The sequence below is a fragment of the Vulpes lagopus genome, chromosome 11 (assembly GCF_018345385.1).
Source record: "Vulpes lagopus strain Blue_001 chromosome 11, ASM1834538v1, whole genome shotgun sequence".
Classification (NCBI taxonomy): domain Eukaryota; kingdom Metazoa; phylum Chordata; class Mammalia; order Carnivora; family Canidae; genus Vulpes; species Vulpes lagopus.
Genome location: NC_054834.1, coordinates 21,335,120 through 21,353,612, shown reverse-complemented (window position 1 = coordinate 21,353,612; position 18,493 = coordinate 21,335,120). Strand labels below are relative to the sequence as shown.

Sequence of the window (18,493 nt, the reverse complement as noted above, 5' to 3'; positions counted from 1 at the left end):
ATGAATTAACCTCACAGAATCATCAGTAGGATCCTACATAATAATACGAGCTTATACATTTTAAAACAGTGAGTGCGAGGAGTTCAATAGCAGGGCGTCTTCTGTCCTAGTCTAGATAGGAACGTAAGCTTGCCCAGTTATTCAACACGATTGCTCAGTAACAGAAAGGAGCTATGACTTCTTTTAAAATATCCCTGTTCTTTGAATAGCACCAGACTTATGGTTGGAGCTGATCTCTCAAGTTAACCGGGTCCTGATTTGGGCATTCACCATAGGGGTGTGATGTGTACTCATTTTAAGTTGTGCATTTCCTGTTTATGTGTTTGGGGGGTAAGTTGAGAGAAGAGAATTATTCTGCTGTCAAGACTGACACTGAAACCTTGTGCATTTTAGACCACCAAAGGGTAGATCTCAAGGGCCTCTCTTCTCTTTCCAGTTTCTGGGCACCTTTTGGACAGCTATGGAAAAATCAGAGCCATTCTGGCCCTGTGGTAAATTTGTATGACACTAACCACACAAATCCCAGGTAAACTATAGGAAGAGCTCTGCAGGGAGTATTTTATGCCACTCTTTATGGACATTAGGCCTGCATTCAACATTAAAATGGTACATAAATTGTTCTAAAAACTCTTTTTGCTAAACAGGTGATTTACAGCTCAGTGGAACAGTGGTGTTCTTGATTTTGCTGTCAGAAGCAATTAACATGCCATACTTTAATTTTATTAGTTGAATGCATGACCTGCAATGGGGAAAGTTATCGAGGTCCCATGGATCACACAGAATCGGGCAAGATTTGTCAGCGCTGGGATCATCAGACACCGCACCGGCACAAATTCTTGCCAGAAAGGTAAACACTACCAAATCATGCTTTCAGTGATTCTTTTTGCAAACTGTTATTTGCTCCGTGACAAACTGCCTTAGAAATTCTCTTTATATCATGTTTTCTGGATAGTCTTGGGGCAAAAGGGACTTATGACGAGGTATAAGGTATATGGGAATACTGGCTGCACTTTTGACTAGTCTCTGCTGAGTAGATGGAGTCTGCAAAGTCATAATGGTCCTGAACACAGGAGCATCAGTGGGGTGCAGAAGGGGAGCACTAACAGAAGCTTCCTCTTTTTCTTCCACGACTGTGGCTTATTAAGTAATGACCACAGTCCAAGCTATGAGAGGAGGCATTATTGCTAAATACAAGCCATTGTCCTTCTAAAGCCACATCTTCAGTGACTTAGGTAAAGTGGGGTCACGTGTGTGACGCCATGATCTAGGTCATGCCCATAGAAAGGGAATGAAGGTGGAGCAAACAATTTCTTGGCTGCTTTATCCTAGTGTATTTTGAAATTGCTAATCTGGAGAAGTCAGGCAAACAAGTCTACTTTTCTCCTCAGGAATAAGTTTTAAGCTTAAATGGTTCAAAAAAAAAAAAACATGTCTACTTTGGCTCATTCATTTCATATGAAATATTTTAGTTGACAAAAATTCCCTGATTTTACTATAAAGATTAAAATACAAACGATTATAGGGAAAGCTCTATCCCCCCCCCCCCTTTCTGAAAGGTGTTTTTCTCATCTTTTTGTTTATTTGTTGTTCTCTTAAATTAAAACTGTGTGCTGTGGGTTTCAGTGTATCTCTTTGTCTTTTAAGTGAGCGCAGAAGGAATATGGTAGCAATTAAAATCAAGTCACCAATTCAGGACCCTGTTAATTTAAAAGGAGGAGGGTAGAGAGAAAGTGGTGTGATGGAGTTTCTCTCTTGCCGTGGTGGAGGTGAGGGCATGACCTAGAAGGGCTCTATTTTCAAAATTGAGCAATCATTAGTAACAGAACTATTGAAACATAACTTTCAGTTTGAACTTTAAGCCTGTCCCAGAAAAGGACCCTTTTTCTTAATGAGTCTTCTACCTGAGGTCATGTTTATATAATCTGTCCTTAATTGGGCTTTGTGACAAGGAGATTCAGTTTGGGCCCTCAACTGGTGGACAGGTATCAATGGGTCTAAGTTATTTGCAAACAGAATGTATCCTGTGCTTACTGGATCGGTAAGCTAGCAGATGCAATGGTTGATCATTAGCAGTTCTTGTGTGCTGTAAAGAAACTCTCTTCTTCCCCCATCTAGTAGTATCCAAGCTAGGTCGAAAGTTATTTTGTGAGCTGAGGGGTGGGTGGTGTTTCCAGGCAGATTTACATGACACTTTTCTTGGTGTGGTTTGCAGATATCCCGACAAGGGCTTTGATGATAATTATTGCCGCAACCCTGATGGCAAGCCGAGGCCATGGTGCTATACTCTTGACCCTGACACCCCCTGGGAGTACTGTGCAATTAAAATGTGTGGTAAGTTAGGGTCAAATTTATTGCTTCCTTTTCCTCTCGCAGACTGGATCTAAGCAAGCGATTATTAGGGAGACAGGTTAACAGCTATTTCACTTGATGCTTTAATTGTGTGTAGGATTTAATTTAAGAATGTGTTGCATAATTCTACCCCAATCTTTTGCATTTTCAGAGTCGTTGTTTTGAGAGCGATAAATACTCCAGTGAACACATATACACAAAGCATGTATACTTATGGTATAAAGGTCTCAACATTCTCATGTTATTTAAAAGAATATCCACGGAGGGAGAAAAAGATCAGGGATTAAGTGCAGTATCCTAATGTCATTAGGGCCATAAAAGCCAGGAACTCAGATTTTTACCTTCCAGTCTGGTATTCTTTCCGTATCTTTCCTCCCCAGACATAACATGAGCTGTCAACTGACCATGAACCTCTTCTGGTGAATGATAGAATCGCACTGAAGAATAGTAAGTCTGATAGAACAATCTCCCAGACATCGTGAAGCTCTAGAGGCTGATGCCCATCTCCCTGGCTGTCTCGTCCACAGCCTGTATTCTGTTCTAACCTGTCTTTAGCTGTGCTGTAGTTGTTTTGTATGTACTGGCCTTTGACCAACACTCCTGAACTTATGATAGAAGCTTCTTCCTCATTGGCTTTTGGTAGCTCTTTAGATCTGTATACTTTGTCCTCTCCTCTGTGGTTAACTTACACATTTTTGCTCTTTGAAATAATACTGGATACTCAGATGTAGACATGCTTTTATTTCTATGAGTACAGGTCTTATTTTTTCAGCTGGATCCTAAAATGCTTTAAGACCAGTAGAATCACACAAATTTAGTAAAGCAATGTAATTTAATAATTACATTATGAATTGGCTTGATGATATAAAGATATGCATATAGAGAGGGATATGTAAAGACAAATGTCTACATAAGATTAAGTACCAGTGCCCAAAATGATGGGTGGACAGTTCTGAGCATAGGGATAGGTATTTGCCTATTTCTCTAGAACGGCCTGATGGGGATATCCCTTTGAATAAACTTAATTCAATATTGTTCACACTGTGATACTGCCAAGGTACATTTCTCTCCACAGAGACCTGCTGATATAAGGAAATGTGGGCAACTCAAATAAAGCCCATAGAAAGAGGATGTGTCTGGCATATGTGAAATATGCAGAATGTGGTAGGCTCTCCGTGTGAACACAATATTCCAAGGACACTGAATCATCTGTTTGGTCCCTTAAAAGATGACTCTTGTGACAGTGTTTCTCTGTATAGATTGGGTTAGTTTTACTCATTGACTTTGAAAATCTTGTTAGGCTTTACATTGTTACAGACTATTTAGGTACAACAAACCAACATGTTTCCCTTCCGTTGTGTGTATGTGTGCATGTGTGTGTGTGTGTGTGTGTGTGTGTGTGTGTGTGTGTGTGTGTGTGTGTGTGTTTTAGGTGCTCTTACAAATTGTCTCTGGAATAAAATCAGTATAAATACAAACACACACAGACATGTTCACGTGTATACTCACAGTCACTGTTGCCTATTAATTTACCAACCAGTGTTTGGTTATTTTAAAAGATGTTGTGAGAGAAAGGAAATAAAATAAATATGACTCATCCTCACTACTAGATAGATTTCTTTTTCTTTTCTGTCCAAAGAAGAGTTGGCTAATTATGCAACTAACAGGCAGTGATTCAGATGGCTTTGTTAAACAGAGGATGATGTTTATAGGATGTTAGTTCTAAGAAAACGGTGGTAGAGTTTGTAAGCCAAGCCTATATAGTTAAGAACAAAATAATCTTTTAAGCATCAGGAATATGTTAGAACTGTTTCATTACAGGAAAGCTTTTCATTTGTAAAATCATAAACAGAGATTACATTTTTATTCAAATGAATAAAGGTTGACATTCGGCAATTCTGGAGAGCATATGAGATAATGTTTTATGAGAATGCTTCCAAATAGTTTGGCTTACATTTATAGCACAGCCTAGAATGCAAAACCGAGACATGTGGTGATGGTTTCAACCGTGTAACAGTTTTCTATCGCTTCATAATGAATTACCAACAACTTAGTGGCTTAAAACAATACATATTTATTACATCATCATTTCTGTGGGTCAAGAATCCAGGCATGACTCAGGTGGGTTCTCTGCTTAGGACATCCCAGGGCTGTGACACAGGTGCCCACCAGACTGACTGTCTTATTTAATACTTAGTATCCCATTCCGAGTTCACTGGTTCACTGGTTCAGTCTCTTGTGGTTTCAATGCCAAGGTCCTTAGCTCCTAAAGATTGCCTGGTCCTTCCTGCTGCATGATCCTCTCCACAGTAGAGGAGTTTATGTCTTCAAGGCTGACAGCATAGCTTTCTGCTGATTTGAGCCTCTGCTTCCTGTATTCTCTTTTAAAGAGCTCACCTGATTAGGTCAGAACCACCCAGGGTAAGTTCCCTTTAATTAACTTAAAGTCAACTGATTAGGGAGTTTACTTGCATCAGCAGAATCTCTTCACTTCCATTGTATGAGATAAACTAATTACAGAAGTCTCCAAATTCGTGTCTGTGAAACTCACGGGAATACAACAGAGTCTTGTTGGAGTCTGTGGGCATGGACAACTTGGAGGTTCAAATTCTAGCACCTTTACTTCCCTGTGAATTCTTGCCCAAAATCTTCTGCTTGAGATACATGTATTCCTAAGGGGTTGGTCAAGTTCAAAATCCTACCTTTCCATGCACAATTGCCCTTTCCTGCTTTACTGAGCAAAAGCAAACTGCCCATCCTTCCTGAATTTTAATGCAGTGCATTGTCTTGGGGTATAAAAACCTTGGGGACACTAAGCCAAAGGACCTTTGAAAATATTATTCATGCTGCTGATCATTTATGTGTTATTAATAATCACATAACTGTATCCAGAATATATACATATATGTATGTGTGTGTATGTGTGTGTGGTATATACGTGTATTTATCTCAGAATTCTGTGGCAACAGAAATTTAAATAATTAATTTCAAAATATAAAAAAATCTTTCAGAAAAGTATGATGGGGTGAAGAATAAAAATCTCTCCAATATAAAATGCATTAAATTCAAATAACATTCCATGGGTAAAGTGGAGTGGAAAAAAAATGATTCCAGGAGAAAAAGAGCTTGATAATGTACACCTATCTAGGAACAGGTAGGTATCAAATCACTCCTACTTCGAGTCTATTAATCCATTTAAAAGTGTGATATAAAAATTTTGGTTTCAAAAATGTCAGTAGTTAACATATGCTAGAAATCACATCTTTTGCAGCTATTTAAACTTGCCATTAAAAATGTAGGTGTCAACTTAGAAACACGTGAGAGAGCAAAATACTTTTTCAAAATTCTTTTAGTAATAGAAACAAACAAACAAAAAAACAAAAGCAAAACCAAAACACCACCACCAGCTGAAGACCACTGAACCAGAAGCATCCTTTCCATTCCCAGTAATTGGTCTGGAGGGGACTGAGAAACGAGGCAGGTGGGTGTGAGCAGAGCTGATTTGAAAACAGGCCGGTAATGTGAATTAGTGCAGCAAGCAGTGAGGATAACAAGGCGAGGAAGGATGGGAACAGTACTGAAGAGCCTGAGTGCCCAATATGTAATGACAAATGGGATGTAGTGGGAAACGAGATAGGAAAAGAGGAGAGTCTTAAAAATTTCCTGAGTCATTGCCTATTTGAGGAAGATGTAACTTTGAGGAGAAAGTCAAGAAAGTGTAGTTCTTCTTATGCAGGTGCTTAATCTCTGCTCAGAACACATCTAAGTTCGATCTTCTCTGAAGGTCATGCAAAATCATAAGTAAATAGTGGCAGCAAAAACTTCTGCGGAGCCAGCAATTCCAGGGAGTGTACAAAAAATACAAGGAAGATTGTCGGCCCCTTTTCCATAGGATTTATTCAATAAATATTTACTGGCTAGTTCTTACACCTCAAACACTTTTCTAGAGTCTGGAGATATAGAGGTGAATAAAACACTTGAAGGCCTATGATGAAATTAAAATTTCAAGGCCTTGGCTCCAATTAATAGGGTAAAAGCTGACATTGCCTTGACAATGGCATACTCACACCTTTCAGAGCCAAAGTTTTGAATACTGCCCATTGTTCCTTTTATTTGTTAAAAAGCCAAATGAACCACAGATGTGTTCCTGGCACTTTGCATCCAACCTTTTAATCCTACAATTAATGAGTGCATCCCTGAAAGTGCAGGACAAATGTGGCTCGTCGCCTGACAAATGTGGGCCATGGTGTCCAGTGGCAGGCCTTCTCAGTTACCCTTCACGCCATATTCCTCACAAGATGATTTCTACCCAGATGGCAACCGCTCACAAATATTCTAGCCATATACCATTTAAAAATATATATTACAGCTTTATTTGAAAATTATACCTCAAGAAACTGGGGAAAAGCAGTTTCAAAATTTTATGAACAGATTGCCTCCTTCTGAGTGTGTCTGGAACAGTATAATATGCATATATTCAGGTCTCTTCTAAGAATTATTGAATCAAAAGCACAGACAAGGGTGGAAAGGAGGGAATTGAATATCTTAAATTTGCCAGAAGGTTCTTGCACACTTTAGCTCTGGAACCACCCCTGATGTAGAGTGAAGTAAGCAGATCGTCTGAAGAAGGGGCAAGTGTAAAGTCCAGATGCTGCATTGTGAGCTCTCCATTCCAGAGCCAACAGGGTTTCTATCTCAGTCGATCAGTGTGGGGTTCCCTAGAGGCACAGAGGGAAAATGCACATACCCAAGGGCAGATCCCATCCTCTGGAAGTTGGTGGTCCTCACCCAAAGTGACTGGGTTCCTACCATTCTTCAACATCACATCACTGCCCAAGGCCCTGTGAGCAGAATCCAGCCATTCCTGTTGCTTCTGAGAGAATTCTGTGCCCCACCCCTGAATGTCATCCTAATTCGGACTCCTAATCCTATATTCTTCTTCCCCTACTGGGCTCCTTCCTCAGGCAACATGAGCATGTAGTAGGCAATCCATCATTTCAGGGGTCAGTGTCACTCCAGTTCAGAGTTTCGGGTCAAGTCCATCATCTCTCCCTGTTGAAGTAGACTCCAGAGTCCCATAGAGAGAGTCATTTCACTAAGTTATGCTGAGAAACTTCAGTGAGCAGAACTTGGGTGTAACTGAACTCTGAAATCCTGGCCTGAAGGAGCTACTAGCTACCCACTAGTAGGGCTGTTTTTATTGATCTTCTCCCTTAAAAACTCCATGACCATCTTTCACATGTGCTCCACACAGTGACTTTGCTCTGCACCATCCATGTCTGGGTCTACCTGGCTATAAAACTTTAACAGATTTCCAGGTATATGGAATTTTAAGACATTGCAAATATATAACAAGACCAGAAATCCTGCATAGTACCTGAATGAAGTACTCAGTTTCTCATGATTTTCCTCTGTAATAATTTAATATTCTGAATAACAGCTTGTTCTGTGGATTAGTTCACGGCTTTTCAGAAAGAAATAATATTTGTAGGGAGTCATTCTATTTTTCTGAAGTGAAAATGGCTCCCTGGCAATTAAAAAGCTGTTTTTTGGTTGATGTGTCATAGAAAATCTTACTGATTATTCAAATCGGTTGTTCACAAACTTCTTGAACTGAAGATATCTTTACACTCTACCTTTTTTGAGAACCCAAATTGTGTATGCGGGCTATACGAATCAATGTTGACTGTATTGAAAGTTAAATTATGAATTAAAAAATATTCATTCATTAAAAATAGTAATCTCATTGGATGCTACTCAATACAACATATTTAAAGTGAAACATAACTGACTTTTTCAGAAAAATTGGGAGAAAAATGGTATTTAGATTTTTTTGCAAACTCAGATATTTTGCAAATTTCTTCAGTGTTACTTAATTAGAAGAAGATAGCTTTGTATCTCGTGTTTCCTTTTGCATTCAATTTTTTGGAACATAAACACCAAGTGCATCTAGGAATTTCACTCTCTAAAGGACAAATGACATCTTAGCATTGTTATGAAAGTAGCTTTGATCTTCTGAAAGGCTCTCTGGAACCCCAGGTATCCTTCTGCAAACATCTTTTTTTTCCTACATGTCAGCCACGTAATGCTGATGTGGTCTCATTGCAAGATACTTTAACTGGCGTATACGTGTTGGCTCCTCCAATTGTTTTCCGCCTCTCACGACCAGTGACTTATCCAGTTGGAGATTTCTGTCACCTGTCACTTGTTTCTGGTATTCTTCTTTTATCCTGTAAGATGGTCTAATCTGAGGTTCAACTCTCTTTTGTATGACCTATACCACCATTATGTTTAACAACCAAAAATCTAGAATAATTCTAGACATGCTCTTTCCTTCACCTCTCACATTTGGTCCATCACGAAGACTTGTCCATTTCATCTTGTACATACCTCTCAAATCTGCCCATTTCGCTCTCTATGTCCTTTATCCGAGACAGTGCTGTTGTGTTCTTGAATATTTAAGTGGCCTTCTGAAAGGAGATGAATCCATGTTTACTAGTTTTTCCCTTCAATCCCTTCTTCACACTGCAAATAGAATGATATAAAAATCTGAGTATGTCATTTCCCATCCGTAGCACACCACACACACACACACACACACACACACACACACACGGTAAAAACTTTTCAGTGATTTCCTTTGACTTCAGAACAAAGACAAAATAAAACCATCTTACTAAAAAAACGAATCCCCAACCACCTATATGCCCCCCATGCTATCTACTCCATCTAGAATCGCTCACTTCCCATACTTTATATTTTCCATATTCTCTTTACAGTTCCTTTGCCCCTGCCATCTCCTTTGCCTTGAACATTTTTTTCTTCTTACTCACCCACTTGACAGCTACTCATTGTTCAAATTTCAACTCAGTTACTATCTCCTCAGTTATTTCTTCATTTGATTCCCCTGACTTGGTCAAATTCCTTATTATGTATTTATACTACCATAGACCTCTCCTTCTAAGTACTTCTCAGACTCTGGTCTTTACATTTGTTCTTGAATGAATGTTATTCCTACAGAGTGATAGTTTGTTTGTGTGGGTATGTACGTCTCCTGGAGTTTCTTCTATGGTTCTAGATTTGCATATGACAACTTACTTATTCTCAGACATTGCCACCCAGGAAGATTTCTTCTTATCATCCTACTCATCCTGAGGTTTCACACTTCCCTGAACTACTGTTGCTCGTATGTACCTCGTTGTCTTTTTTTTAATAAATTTATTTTTTATTGGTGTTCAATTTGCCAACATATAGAATAATACCCAGTGCTCATCCCATCAAGTGCCCCCCTCAGTGCCCGTCACCCAGTTACCCCCACCCCCCACCGACCTCCCCTTCCACCACCCCCTAGTTTGTTTCACAGAGTTAGGAGTCTCTCATGTTCTGTCTTCCTTTCTGATATTTCCCACCCATTCATTTGGGGAATATAAAAAATAGTGAAGGGGAATAAAGGGGATAGGAGAAAAAAATGAGTGTTCCTGGTTGTCTTGATGACTTTTTCTTTACCAAAAGAGAGACAAATTTCATTATGTTCTACCTTATTTTTCTCCTCCTCTTTCTTTATTTTTAAATTCTAGATACAAACGTGTCCAAGACCATTTTATTAATTTTTTAACAGATTACTATGGTGTAGTTGATATAATCTACATACATTTAATTTATATAGTTTGATAGGATCAAGCATATGCATAAACCCATGAAACCATTTCCACAAATAAGGTATTAAAACGTATCTATCATTTCCAAAAGTTTCCTCCTGCCTGCCCTCCGCTTTTTTTATGTATGTCTAAGAACACAACTTGAGATCTACTCTTGACAGGTTTTTAGCATATGATGTAGTATTGTTTAACTATAGATACTATGTTGTACAGATTTCTAGTTCTCTAGAAGTTACTCATCTTGACTAACTGAAACTTTATACCTGTAGAGCGATTCTCCATTCAGAAACGAGACCTAGGCAGATCTTTGATAGCTTTCTATTCAAACCATTGTTAGAGACTGAACTATGCAGTTCCCCCAACCCTACCCCCACCACACACAAATTCACATATTTAAGCTTAAATCCCCAATGTGACTATATTTGGAGATAGGACTTTTAGGAGGTAATTAAGGTTAAATGAGGTCATAAATGTGGGATGCTAATTGGATGGATTGAGTAGCCTTTTAGGTAGAGTAAGACAGACCTCTCTCTTTCTCCTCCATATGAGGATATGGTAAGAAGGTGACCATCTGCCAGCCAGGAAGACAGCTCTCACTAGAAACCAAATTGTCTGGCACCTTGATCTTGACCTTCCTAACCTCCAGATTTGTGAGAAATACATTTCTGTTATTTAAGCTCCTGAGTCTATGGTATTTTTGTTATGGTGGTCCAAGCAGACTAATACAGGCATGTTGCCATTGGTAATAAATAAAATAATCCTTTCTTCCAGTAACCAATGTACATTGGTGTCATTTTTAAAAAAAAATATGTAACCTTGTGTGTTTATATGTTGGAAAAATAATTTTAGCAAATTATTTTCTTTCTTTTTTTTATTTAAAGATTTTACTTATTTATTTGAGAGAGGGATAGCAAGAGAGAGCATGAGTAGCAGGGAGAGGGAGAAGCAGACCCCCTGCTGAGCAGGGAGCCTGAAGTGGGGCCCGATCCCAGAACTCCAGGATCATGACCTGAGCTAAAGACAGATGCTTAACAGACTGAGCCCTCCCAAGTACTCCCCCTAGTTATTTCTTTCTTAAAGAAAGCTTTTATTCCTCTGTAGTTTACTATTTTATCCAAGGCTAGAACAGAAATTCATAGAAATAAAATCTTATTATATTCTGAGTCAGGAAAAAACAATACCATCAATGACTCTCTCAAGCGAAAGGTCTTATACTTGGAGGTCTTTTTCAAGATAACTTGAAAAAGGAATAGAGTATAGAATTGAAGATCTTTTTTAAAAAAAATTGTACTTATTTATTCATGAGAGACAGAGGGAGAGAGAGAGAGAGGCAGAGACACAGGCAGAGGGAGAAGCAGGCTCCATGCAGGGAGCCTGACGTGGGACTCGATCCTGGGGTCTCCAGGATCATACCCTGGGCCGAAGGTTGGTACTAAACTGCTGAGCCACCCAGGCATCCCAAATTGAAGATCTTTAATGAAAGTCTTCTCTTGAGCATTTTACAACAGAAAAGTCTTGGATAAAGTCCAAGGAAAAGTTTCAGATAGTAATTCTAGGTCCATATGGAAACCAAACGTGCAAGCAATTTGAGGTTTGTCCTTTGGAGGTCTTTATACTACTTTTGCATGTCAATTTTAAAACCAGAAGTTCTTTAAATTTTCATTGAGCCTGATCTTGACATTCATGGCCCAAAGAGCCCAAGTCTGTTGATGGGAGAATAGCTTGACACACTGTTCTCAATCTCCAGGGACCTCCATAAAGTAAATCCTATGTTTCTGTGGCTCTTCAGTAGCTGAAATGGGAATAGAAGTTTGTTGGGCTGAAGTATTCCAAGGAATAATCAGATATTTGTCCAATGGCCTATTGGACAGCTTGCTTCTGGCTATCGGCAAAAGAACAGCAACAGTTTGATACCGCTGGGGCAGATGGGGAACTATAAATGCAAGGATTTACTTATTGTTCATGTAAAGGTTACGGAGCTCTGGGCATGGCTCTCTATAATATACATGTGCACTCATACACTCCAGTGGCATTTCACAGACCTCTTCCAGGGCCGGGTAGTTTCTCAGCAAAAATCTGACTAGCCTTTCATCGAGAAATAATTAGAGTTGTTACCAGTTATCTTGTTCTTGTGGTTTTTCTGTTAGTGGCAAGATGTTCATCTCAAGGTTTAATGTTCATTCTCTCTCAAAAAAAAAAATCTATTTAAACCTCAAAGTTCCCTACCAGATATGATAGCAATCATCATAACACATCCATACCAACAGGGTGAAATTCGTGTTCCAAGAGGCACCCATTTGATTATGTTGTAAAAGGACAGTGAAAAATGTCAGTAGCACATGTTCTTTGTAAAGCATTTTCAAATAGAAAACTTTGTGTCAATCATCAAAGAAAAACACTTTTTCACTCATAGGCCACTAAGGATCATATAACTATTTTTGCATTTGCTCCAAAGGATAGCCACTACTGACACCCTTGAACAAATTTTTTTTTTTTTTTTTTTTTGTGAGGAACTCTCTTATTTGTCAGTTTCTAGTATTTTCAGTGGCTTGGTAGACATACTTGCAAAAATGTATGAAGCCTCATATGAAGCTTCACACAACTTGATCAACTTCAGCTGATATTCAGGGGTGTTTCTGCGTATCTTTAACACTTCGGTTGGCCACTGGACACTTCAACATCTTCCCTTATTCAGGTCCCACTTCAAAGTTTTAAGTCCAAAGGAATAGCGTTCCCAAAATGTAGTAGCTTTTCCCAAATTGACTGGTATGAAACATTTGTTTTTGCATCAAGTTTTGCTATTTATACAGTAAGATAAAGGAGTCCATTTAATTGCAATTCAAGAATAATTGTGTTTGAAAAGGGACTATGTATGTAGGTAACAAAAATGAAACATTTGCACCCCAAGTAAGGAGTCTTAATGAAAGACTTAATAAAAATCATTCACATGGTCCCGGGTGAGGGGTCTATGAAAAATCATCAGATAATATGTATTCAAATAATATGCATGAAGTTTCATAATTCCTATTACTGATGAAAACTAGTGATCTTGTTGTACTAATATATCTTTTTTTGGCCTTTGATATTTATTCTATATTTTACCACCAGAAATCATGTAGTTTGTGTTTATAAGTTCACTTTTAGCAGCTGAATGTCAGATCGGGTAAATACAGACATGCTAACTTCAGAAGGGCACTTGTTAGTTCATGAAAAATCTTATCTCAGTACTTCTATTTTGTAGTTAAAATCATAAGAAATATTTCCACTGAATTAAAACAAAAATAAATAAATCATCAAGTTGCTTGAGATTATGTATTTAAAAGTTATAGATGCTTATTAAAATAATAGTTAATAGAATATTAATTAGATTTTTAAATATTTTGTTGAGGCCTATCTTAGGCTACTGTAACAGAATACCATAGACTGAGTGGCTTATAAACAACAAGTATTTATTTCTGACAGTTCTGGGGGTTGGGAAGTCAAAGATCAAGGTTCCAGAAGATTCATCACATGGTGGAAGGGGTGAAGGAGCTCTGTGGTATCTTTTTTATATAGGCACTGATCCCACTCATGAGGAATCTGCCCCTATAACCTAATTACCCACCAAAAACCTCATATCCTAATATCACCACATTTGTGATCAGGTTTTCAACATATGAATTTTAATTTCAAAAAGTTTGAATTTCCACCAACACATTAAAATCTGTTAAATAGGGACACCTGGGTGGCTCCGTGGTTGAGCCTCTGCCTTTGGCTCAGGTCATGAATCCTGGGGTCCTGGGATCGAGTCCTGCATCAGCTCCTTGCAGGGACCCTGCCTGCTTCTCCCTCTGCCTATGTCTCTGCTTTTCTCTGTGTTTCTCATGAATAAATAAATAAAATCTTTAAAGAAGTCTGTTAAAGAATCAAATTACTTAAGGTAAATCCAAATTTGTGTTTTTTATTTACTCATTTTTAAAAAAAGATTTTATTTATTTATTTGAGAGACAGAGGAGAGGGAGAGAGAGCATGAGCAGGAATAAAGGCAGAGGGAGAAGCAGACTCCCCGCTGAGCAGGGAGCTTGATGTGGGGCTTGATCCCAGATGCTGGGATAATGACCTAAGTCAAAAGGCAAATGCTTGACTGACTGAGCCACCCAGACGCCCCTTATTTACTCATTTTAACTTATACTGTCTTTAAGTGAATATTTAGTGATTTCTTAAATTACATCAAAGATTTTAAATTATACTAATGAAAGTTTAGAAAAAACTGTTCAACAAAATTATTCAAATGAGGATTTTATGATTGCTACTTTTAAAAGTGAAAGAATCAATAATTAAAATTTATTGGGGACCTCTGCAGTTGAGGCACAAAATTAGTACCAACAATTAGGACTCTGAACTTGACACTGGAATTTCAGTGGATCAATCAACAGTGAAATATTTTCCTTAATATTTTTATTCAAGTTTTTTTTTTTAACCTGGGGCTTTTTACTTGGGGTTTTCACAGATACTCAAATTAGGAAAAGTTTTCATCTTCTACGAGCCTTAAGATTTTATGGTTCCTCTTAAAATTTTCTGATGAATATGTAATTACTCATTGAATTTTCTAGGTATTGATTTCTTCAAGAATTATGATAATATTTGTTTAATTATCTCTTTTATTCAAAAAGTGCAATTAAATTTGTTTTGAGTTTAAGGCTCTGAATTTCAATTGTCATGAGTTATGTTTACAAAATGTTGCTTTAATAAAGGTATTCATGAAAAAAGTTACTTTGAAAATCCAATTACCCATTTAAAAAAGAAAAAAAAAAAAAAAAGAAAATCCAATTACTTTTGTCTTATAACACATTCTAGAAATTATCTCTGATTTTTAATCTTATATTGACATCTTAGTGTCCAAGAAGCAGAGCATGTTAATCTCCGATGGGCTCAGCCTCTAGCTATGTTCTCAGGGAGATGTGGTGGACCCATATCTAGCCAAAGGCTGCCTTGATTGACCTTGAAACTCACTAAGACTGAGTTTTTTGATTACATGTTCACAATGTCAGAGTAATACTTGAGAAAAATGGGTCAGTAATAAACAAATAAAACCAAACACACATAAATACATAGGAAAGTAAAACAGTAGAAGTACCCAAGATAGACAATGAAGTCCCTAAGAAGATTAATTGAAGCGCTTTTGCTCTAGCTGTCCTGACTCTGACCTTCCTCCCCTTGTCTGGACTCGAAGTCCTAACTCAGTTTGCTTCCCAAGAACTTGTGCCCAAGAAGTAGGGGAGTAAAAACTTTTCTTCCTAAAATGTTAGGGTGATGAATTGATGGGTTCCTGGAGACACTTGTTTTTGTCTTTTTTTATATCATAGCTTTGTAACTAGGTATGAAATATGTCAGTAAAAGCTTGAACTTTTAACTGTTTTAAAGTTATCATCCTTTAAAGATGTTCCCCTTCATATATACCCAGTATCCCCAGATCATTTAACAGTTAAATCATCAGAAATAGTAGCTTGGTGACATTTGTTTCAATAATATATAGTTCCTGAGGACCTGTGAAATCCATCTTACTTTTCTATTGCATCTAAGAACTTTAATTTTAAAGCTTTTTTCCCTTTTACTGTCACTGCCTAGGATTTTTTTTTTAAGATTTTATTTATTTATTCATGAGAGACACACAAAGAGAGAGAGAGAGAGAGAGAGAGAGAGGGGCAGAGACACAGGCAGAGGGAGAAGCAGGCTCCATGCAGGGAGCCCGACGTGGGACTTGATCTCGGGTCTCCAGGACCATGCCCTGGGCCAAAGGTGGCATTAAACAGCTGAGCTACCCCGGGCTGCCCAGAACTTTAATTTTAAAATCATAAAGGACTTAGTTAACTAGCACTGACTTTTTCTGTACAAGTCATTTCTTCCAGGCCAATAATTTTTGTGCTTCCTGAATTGATATATGTTACCAATATCAGAACATATTAATTCTCGGAAATCAACTCTCAATGAGCACTTTGAAAACCGATCTCTGGACATTTTGCTTATCTTCATTTGAAGTTCCTTTTAATTTAAGGTATTTCTGAGCCAAATTTTCATTCCCTGCAGTAGATACATAAGAAATAAAAACATATTTTAAAAGGAACTGAAGAAAAGTTATTTTAAGGGCAATTTTTGGAAATCTGTTTATACAACATATTCCAGTGGTTGACATGTTCATTGATTAATCCTCCTTCTTTTTTACTGAGTTTCATAAAATAACTCCAAGCTTAGGTTCCACTTAGTTTTCATGGAACTCAGTGAAATAAAACATTAAGCCCCATAAAGAGTAATTATTTGTTAAAAAAATGTATTTATTCATTCATTCCTTTATTTGAAAGATATATCTATCTGTTTTAGAGAGAGAGAAAGAGAAAGAGTGTGAGTGGAGGGAGAGGTAAAGGGAGAGGGAAAAAAAGAATCATAAGGAGACTCCCTGCTGAGCACTGAGTCCCAGATGGATCTCAATCCCTTGAGTCTGAGATCATGACTTGAGCCAAAATCAAGAGTTGGCTGCTTAACTAACTGAACCACGCAGGAGTTCCACACAGAAAGAAATTTAAATAAAATGAGGAGCAGTTTAAAAAAGAATTTACACTATTACATGTGGAACACTTTTATAGACATCCCTAGCCTCTGAAGGCATATCTAATTCTGACTTCTTTTGAGAAATGACACATAAAATTCCAGAATGTATAAATTAAAGGCATTTGTTCAAATCCTAGACTGTCTTAGTGAGTTTGGAGTTTTATTGTCAGTTTGAGTTTTATCCAGGGGCATTTTCAATGACCATTTAGATTGTAAAGGTTACTGGGGAGTATACATTGACCTCACTCTACAGAACCATACATATTTTCAAGTATGTTTTGAGAAGGTATACGAATTTTAGTTGCTCTAGAAAGTTTTCAGTTACATTTTGTTTGAATAAACATCATTAAAGACAAAAGAGCAGGTCCAAGTTGTAATAAAATTTTAAGTTTTGTACTTTTTTTACTTTGTTATGGAGATTTTTGTGATCTGTATGAAGTGCGGTAAGAATTGTATTTGGGCTAGGAAAAATAAATAAATAAATCTGCCTAGGAACAACTGATTTCTTTCAATGCTAACAAACTGATTTAAAAAATTAACATACCAGCTTAGAATATATTTATTGTATTGGAAGAAAACTGTGGTTAAAGCCATTATCAACTTTTATGTGTATTTAAACAAACTGATTTTAGGATTAATTGTATAGTCATTCAGAAATACTATCTATTCAGCATATATTAGTTATAAGTGACACATGGCAGTAAATGTGTTTAAAGAATTTTTCACAAATATACTATTTTAGTGTTTGAATGAAAAGAAAATTGGAATAGAGATAGTAATAATGATAAATTGATTTTTTAAAATGTTCTCTAGATCAACTATTCCCTTTCTTACTTTTTTTATGGCCAACCTTACAGCATAGTGCTTTTTATTTTTTATTTACTTTTTTAAAAAGATTTTATTTATGAGAGAGAGAGAGAAACTCAAGTTCCATGGAGGGAGCCTGATGCTGGACTCGATCCTGGGACTCCAGGATTATGCCCTGGGCCAAAGGCAGGCGCTAAACTGCTGAGCCACCCAGGGATACCCTATTTACTTATTTTTAAAAAGATTTTATTTATTTATTAAAAAATAGAGAGAAAAAAAAAACTTGAGCAGAGGCAGGGACAGGGGCAGAGGGAAAAGCTGACTCCCTGATGAGCAGGAAGCCTGACAAGGGGCTTGATCCCAGAACCCTGGGATCATGACCTGAGCCAAAGGCAGACATTTAAGCGACTGAGAAACTCAGGCGTCCCAGCTTAGTGCTTTTTTAATTTCCTTATGTGATCACTATATTACTCCTAGATGTTTCTCAATTTCTAAAGTAAAAAAAAAAAAAACTGATTAAAAACATATTTATAAATAAATGTTTATTAAAAATAGAAAGATTTTATATCTGATGTCAATGAATGAGTAGACAGATCCAGGGAATTTAAGTGTTATTAAATGATGCTCTTTCAAACTAATCTGGATAAAGCCAAGCTAGAATTTTCTATTTCATGAGCAGAGAAATCCTTGAGTCCATCATTCCTTTAGGTGGACTGAGGTAGCAATACTGATCCCTTGAATTTTTTATTCTATTCAATTTTTATAAAAACCTATGTGACAGAAAACCCTAGTAATACATATGCAGATTAACACTGAGGTAGATGACAAATTGAAAGATTTTGCTTAAGTTTAATATTTCTTTTTATCAACAGCTCACAGTACTATGAATGATACAGATGTCCCTATGGAAACAACTGAATGCATTCAAGGTCAAGGAGAAGGTTACCGGGGCACCATCAATACCATTTGGAATGGAGTTCCATGTCAGCGTTGGGATTCCCAGTATCCTCACCAGCATGACATAACTCCTGAAAATTTCAAGTGCAAGTGAGTATATTAGGCACATACACATTTCAGTAGACTCTGCAGGAAAT

General features: G+C 37.4%; 1 protein-coding gene across 5 annotated transcripts in view; it reads left to right on the top strand.

Annotated features, from left to right (window-relative positions):
- The window catches only part of HGF (hepatocyte growth factor), an 81,662-nt gene that overhangs the window by 24,036 nt on the left and 39,133 nt on the right, over positions 1–18,493 (top strand). For all 5 annotated transcript variants that reach the window (XM_041722876.1, XM_041722877.1, XM_041722875.1 and 2 more), the window contains 3 exons: positions 727–847; positions 2,213–2,331; positions 18,272–18,446. In XM_041722876.1, the coding sequence (XP_041578810.1) occupies positions 727–847; positions 2,213–2,331; positions 18,272–18,446 (415 nt within the window). The remainder of the gene's footprint in view (positions 1–726; positions 848–2,212; positions 2,332–18,271; positions 18,447–18,493) is intronic.